Genomic DNA, 6,831 nt, shown 5'->3' with positions numbered 1-6,831 from the left:
AAAAGTGCTCCTATCAAAAGGCTCTTCATTCTCTACGCTAGCTCTAAGATACTTAGTTGGGGCATTTGTATCTATACTCGCTTTTTGGGTCACATTTTAACTTATACTCGTTTTGCAAAAGAAATTGCAAGCGTACCCACTTTTTCGCGTAACTTCAGCATACGGGCCTGAAGTAGCAAAGTCAATCACGCTAACTTCAGCATTCTAGTAGACGGGCCTGAAGTAGCAAAAATTGTTGAACCAAGTGTGCTGAAGTTTTTGTTTGTAATTGCTGAACTTAAGCATTCTAGTGCTGAAGTTTTGTTCTCTATTTGCTGAAATTTTTATTTGTAATTGCTGAACTTAAGCATTCTAGTAGCTGAAGTTTTGTGATGCTGAAGTTATTTAGTTCATTTGTAAAAATTTCAGCACTAAACAAGCTGAAGTTTTTTTGTCCTGGATTCATTACTTTTGTCATTAAGCTTTTCCAAAAACTTCAGCAGAAGATGCTGAAGTTATTTAGTTCATTTGTAAAAACTTCAGCGCTAAATAAGCTGAAGTCGTTTTGTCCTGGATTCATTAGTTTTGTCATAAAGCTTTTTCGAAAACTTCAGCAGAAGATGCTGAAGTTATATAGTTCATTTAGTAAAAACTTCAGCACTATATAAGCTGAAGTTTTTGAAAAAGCTTTCTAACATACTAGATAAATAATCACCTTATTCTTTCATAGTGTATTACTACTATAAAATAATCAGATTGCCAACAGTATCTAGATCATAAATTTTGGAAACAATAAACGTGAAAAGAACAGGATTATCATGAAAAGAATCACTAAGTGTGACCTTAAACTTCCCATACGTGAAAATATTCACAAATTATTGTCTACTAACTTACGTAATTATTTATAATTTCTTTTTAAATAATCTGATAAACATACTTATGACAATCATCCAATGAACTGAAGTTTCATAGCAGCACCAACAACAGAAGAAAGAAGAAGACAAAAGAAAAGGAAGGAGGAGAAAGGGGGCTGAAGTTGTTTAAAAGTAGGTACAAGTTAAAACTTTTAAAAAAAATGGGTATAGGTTAAATGGGGGCGATCAAATAAGGGGCCCCGTACAATTTTTACCTTAGTTAAAGATAAAAGAATTTTATATTTAGTTAAAGATAAAAGAATTTCAACCATCGCTCCACAGTCCTCTGTGGATGTTTTATATTTAACATAAATAAATATCTTGACATGACCCTAGTGAAGCTAATTGGAAAGTGTAGCACCATTTCTGTAGTTGATAGCCCATATAGTTCGTGACTGAGCCTAACATAACTTTAGGGGATTTTTACCTAGCTATACTATATTAGAAACTTATTAACCACTTTTTTTTAGGTTCCTTAAAAATTACATTGTGTATCTATATTTACTATTTATGTACAAAATATGATAAAAGAAAGATCCCTTAAATATAGGAATTAAATTGTAACTGTATCTCTCATCCCCATCTATCAACTTAATTAGCCTCCTACAATCACGATTTTCCTCCCAATTTCAAAACAAATTGAAGTCATTCTGTCTTTCATACAAATCAACCTATCTCTCTCTCTCTCTCTCTCTCTCTCTCTCTCTCTCTCTCTCTCTCTCTCTCTCTCTCTCTCTCTCTCTCTCTCTCTCTCTGTCTGTCTCTTTCTCACTCACACATCAAAGTATTCTCTCTCTAAAATTGTAGCATCGTATATTTCTTTGAATCAGTTCCACCAACAACCATTAAAAAGCTTTAATTATTGACAAATTCATCGACATTATCTCTGAAATTGCAGGTAGAGGGGTCTGCCATTGACATAGCATTAAAAAGCTTCGAAACTTTGAATTAGATATTCAGATTTTACGAGTTTGTGATTTCTTTGTATTGGGTGTTCTTGAAAACGATTGAAAATCTCCTTTAGAGTTTATATCTCAATTTTAAGGGAGATTGGTTAAGTTTAAAGTTGGTTTTAGGTTAAATTTCATAATGAAACTCGAGGAAGATGAAGTTTCGGAATTGTATGATAAATGTATCATAATTGTATCTGAGTTGTATTTGGTACATCAATACCTTAGACAATTCTGATACAATACTAATACTATTAACATACAATATTGTATTATAATCTAAGTTTAGAGTTGGTTCTAGGTGGATGTTTTAAATTGAAACTAGAAAAAGATAAGATCAAAGTTGTATCATAATTTAGAATTGTATCACAATTGTATCACAATTTGTACCTAAAACAATACATGATACAATACTAATACAAGTATAATACGATATTGAATCAGTTTAAGTTTAGAGTCGCTTTTAAGTTGTATCGGAATTGTATAAGAATTCTTTCATGATTGTATCAAATTTGTATCTGAATTATGAGCAGTTGTGAAATCGTGACGAATTTCGTAGCTTGTATCACAAATATATGATAATTATATATTAATTTATTAGTATTGTATCAGGTATTATTTTGAATATTAATGTACCATCTACAAGTTATATACAATTGTGATACAAGTATGATACAATTATATTTTACGTATTGATGTAGCTTATACAATTATGATACATTTATCATACAATTCCTGAATATTCTTCATTTTCAGTGTTGTCCGGTCTCCCAGCAAAAGAACGATGCAATTGATGATTTAACAATATAAAATTATCGGCAATGGTGGGAAGAGAGAAGATGGAGATTCTCGGCGTAGATTAAGGAATTTTGTTGTAAAAAAAAAGAGAGAGAAGAGGAGAGGGAAAAAAAAAGAAAGGATATAATTGAATCTCTTAACTGAAGGCATTAATAATGGGGTGAGAGCCTTTTAAAGAGCAATTTACACAATTTGCAAGAAAAACCCAGATACTTATTAAAAACTACAAAACATAGAGAAAATTGGTAAATAAATTTCTAATATAGAATAAATAGGTAAAAGTCCCTAACTTTAGTGCATTTTACCTTCTGGGCTATGGTCCAGTCAAATTAGCCCATTACCGCTCTTTGGATCCTCTTTTTCAAGGGGTTTTGGCATGGTATAACAACATACCCATATAATTGGCAGAAAAAGCCCTAGTTATAGATATTGGTATCAAATAGCCAATAAATGTATATCACAATAATAATATGTATATCACAATTTTTTTTTCTTCTTTGTCTATATCAACATGTATATTAAAATTTTTATTTTCATTCTTTGTATATAAATAATATTATTCTTTGTATATCAATAATATATATATATATATATATATATATATATATATATATATATATATATATATATATATATATATATATTGCTATCTTTATATCAATGTATATCACAATAAAAATATTATATTATTTGTATATCACAGTGTATAGCACATCGGGCATGTGTATAACAAAATATATATCATAAGTTTATTTTTCTTCTTTGTGTATATCAAAATTAATTTTCTTTGTATACCAAAATATTATTTACTCCTACAATTATATTTATTATTTTTATATTTTAGAAGTTACTCAAACATGCTATATCAAAAATTTATTTTCCTTTTTTGATCAATAGTTAATAATTATATTATTTGTATATCACAGTGTATAACATAATAATGTGTATATCAAAAATATTTATTAAAAATTTATTTTCCTTCTTCGTATAACATATTTTAGATTGAAAACTCAAGTTCAAGACGACTCCACATGTGTATCCCCTATTGTAACCCGTGTATATCTCTATGTACATCAGCGATATCTCGTGTATATTATATGTATCTGTGTATATCCATGAAAATATGTGTTATATATACGATATACAATGTGATATACACGGGCGTCCATAAAAAAATTGTGTATACACGATATACAAAGTGATATACACAGGCGTCCTTAAAAACTTGTGTGCGATATACACTTATGTACACGATATACAACGTGATATACACATGTCGCAGTTGGATTTTTAGGCCTGATTTTTTACCTGAAACCAGTCTAAATCACTTCTAATCTTGCTCAAATTTGTATATAGCCTCGTTTAGGTATTTCAACCAATTTCAATCACACCCACTCATTCAATCCAAACAAAAAAGGAAGAGAGAAGAAAAATAAAGTTGAAATATATTTTTTCTCTCTTAGTTTTTGCTAATGTTGCTCAAATTTTGTACTCATTTAGGTATTTTCAACCAATTTCAATCACACCCACTCATTCAATCCAACTAAAAAAAAAGAAGAGAGAAGAAAAATAGAATTGAAATATATTTTTTCTCTCTTAGTTTTTGCTTCTGATTTTCTCTAATGTGAGATCAACCTTACCTCTTCATCCCACTGATTTTTTTAGCATAATTTGCAAGAATTTTTGCTAAACTATGAGAGCAAAAGAGAAGAGATAGAAGAAGAAATACAAGGAGAGAAAGGGGGAGGGAAGCCAAAATAAGCATGTAGTTTTTTTTTGAGAGAGAATATAAACGAGAGTAGTTTTTTTAAGATTTGGCTATATAATGCCAATTGTTTGGGGCTATCTTTGCCAAACCTAATATAAGTCTAAAAAATTGTTAATTCCTATTATGTGTTGTTATAGAATGCTAATTATGTAAGAACAACTCAAGGTGGTGACTGGACTTCTTCCTCAAGGAAAGTTCCATAAGCCCAATAAAGATCCAACACTATGGCTTGAAAGGGTAAAAGTTCAGCCCATAATACGAAATCGGCATCAGCAAATTACGTTGGGTGGACACTTCATATATTTTGACCCATTAAGAAAATCTTTAACTTTTTAGCGTTCCGTCACATTTTCTTCTTCTTCTTCTTCTTCTTCTCCTCCTTCATCTTCCTTCTTCTCCTGCTTCATCCTTTTGCATTTTCTTCTTCTCCATTATCCATTTTCTTCTTATTCTTTAAATAAATTATGAGCACATAACTAAAATTAAAATATAATAAAATATGTGGTGTAGAAAATTAAAGATTTGTTACTTATTTCTGATTATAATTAAGTGGGTAATATTCTATTGAGCTTATATTGTCTATCTTTAATGATTTGGATTGGTATAGTCAGAGAATAAAATACCATTGTTGATATCTGTTTGAGCTTGAGAAATGTTTTGTAGAAGTTGACAAATTGGTGATGAAGCTCGAGGATCAGATCAACTGGAGCTGGAAGAAGAAGAAGAGCGAGAATGTTCTAGAATGAAGAACTCATTGGAGAGCATGTGAGCAGAGAAAATGATTGTGTATTCCACTATCAAAACTGAATACAAAGCATACAAGTCTTACATATATACACAGCATATGACAGCTGTACTAACTACTCTAACATCCACCATTAACTCCTCTAACCACCAATCATAAAATTAGTTATAACTAACCTTCAGCTAACTACACTAATTCACGTGGCTGTCACGTGCCACTCATCTCCTTAATACTCCACAAAAATAACCGGAAGGTAAGTATATCTCATGGGACTATGCAATAAACCAAAATAGGTGTCACCTTATTATCGTTATGTTTTTTTTTAATTAAAATGTGTATTTTATTATCGTTTATGTTTCATTTCATTAGTTTACGATTGCTAGTAACATTGCAACTTCAATGTCACAATGTAAAAGAATTATATGTCAATCTTTGTCTTGACATCTAAACTGTTATTATTTTNACTCCCTCTCAAGCTAGGTGGTGCAAATAGGTTGAGCACTCCTAGCTTGTTCATCAGGTACTCATGTTGTGGTCTTCCAAGTGCCTTGGTGAATAGATCTGCTTCTTGATCTTTAGACACCACAAACTTGGTTTTGACAATCCCTTGTTGAATCCTCTCTCTAATGAAGTGCAAATCTATCTCTATGTGCTTTGTACGCTCGTGAAATATGGGGTTTGCAGTAATTTGAATTGCTGCTTTGCCGTCACAATGCAATTCCACTGGCAACTCAACTTCAGCTCCCAGCTCTCTGCAAAGTCCTGTTAACCATGATATTTCTGCAATTCCTGCTGCCATGCTCCTGTACTCTGCCTCTGCAGAACTTCTTGAGATTGTGCACTGTTTCTTGGATTTCCATGACACTAAAGAGTTTCCCAATTTCATCACATATCCTGTCACTGATCTCCTGGTAACAGGACATGATGCCCAATCAGCATCACAAAATGCTGTCAATTTAGAGGACTGTGTGGAACTCATCAGCAGCCCCAACCCTGGTGCTCCTTTAATATATCTCACAACCCTTATAGCAGCTTCCATGTGAGACTTCTTCGGACAGTGCATGAATTGGCTCAATACATGTACTGCATAGCATATATCTGGCCTAGTCATGGTAAGATACAATAATTTTCCCACTAATCTCTGATATGGCCCTGAATCTACCAGCTCTTCATCATCTTTCAAGTTCAAATGTTGATCATATTCTACAGTAGTAAATCTCTGGTTGCATTCCATTGGTGTAGCCACAGGTTTTGAACCTGCCAATCCAAGGTCAGTGATCAACTCTATTGCAAATTTTCTTTGGTTTATCAATATTCCTTCCTTCGACCTTGCTAATTCAATCCCAAGGAAGAACTTCAACTCCCCTAGGTCCTTGATCCTGAAGTTACCTTGTAACATGGTCTTTGCCTCAGAAATCAAGCCTTGATCATTCCCAGTTATGAGGAGGTCATCTACATATACCAAGATTATGACTAATTTTGTTCCTTGCTTCTTTGTGAACAAAGAATAGTCAAAGTGCAAAACCCGAATTTAGCAATGCCTCAGTTAATTTGAGGTTCCATTGTCTTGAAGCCTGTTTTAATCCATATAGGGATTTGTGCAGCCTACACACCTTCTCCCCCTGGCTGGGAAATCCCTGGGGTGGATACATATACACCTCTTAAGTGAGATCTCCT

The 6,831-nt window shown here is 32.4% G+C and overlaps 1 protein-coding gene across 1 annotated transcript; it reads right to left on the bottom strand.

Annotated features, from left to right (window-relative positions):
* Nucleotides 1–5,572: 5,572 nt before the first annotated feature.
* Nucleotides 5,573–6,553, bottom strand: LOC109243871 (uncharacterized mitochondrial protein AtMg00810-like). Its single transcript, XM_019410881.1, has one exon. It carries the CDS (start codon nucleotides 6,551–6,553, stop codon nucleotides 5,573–5,575), a length of 981 nt encoding a protein of 326 aa, XP_019266426.1.
* Nucleotides 6,554–6,831: the final 278 nt, after the last annotated feature.

The sequence above is a fragment of the Nicotiana attenuata genome, unplaced genomic scaffold (assembly GCF_001879085.1).
Source record: "Nicotiana attenuata strain UT unplaced genomic scaffold, NIATTr2, whole genome shotgun sequence".
Lineage (NCBI taxonomy): Eukaryota > Viridiplantae > Streptophyta > Magnoliopsida > Solanales > Solanaceae > Nicotiana > Nicotiana attenuata.
Note: the sequence above shows the minus strand (reverse complement) of the source record. Positions and strands in the feature narration are given on the sequence as shown.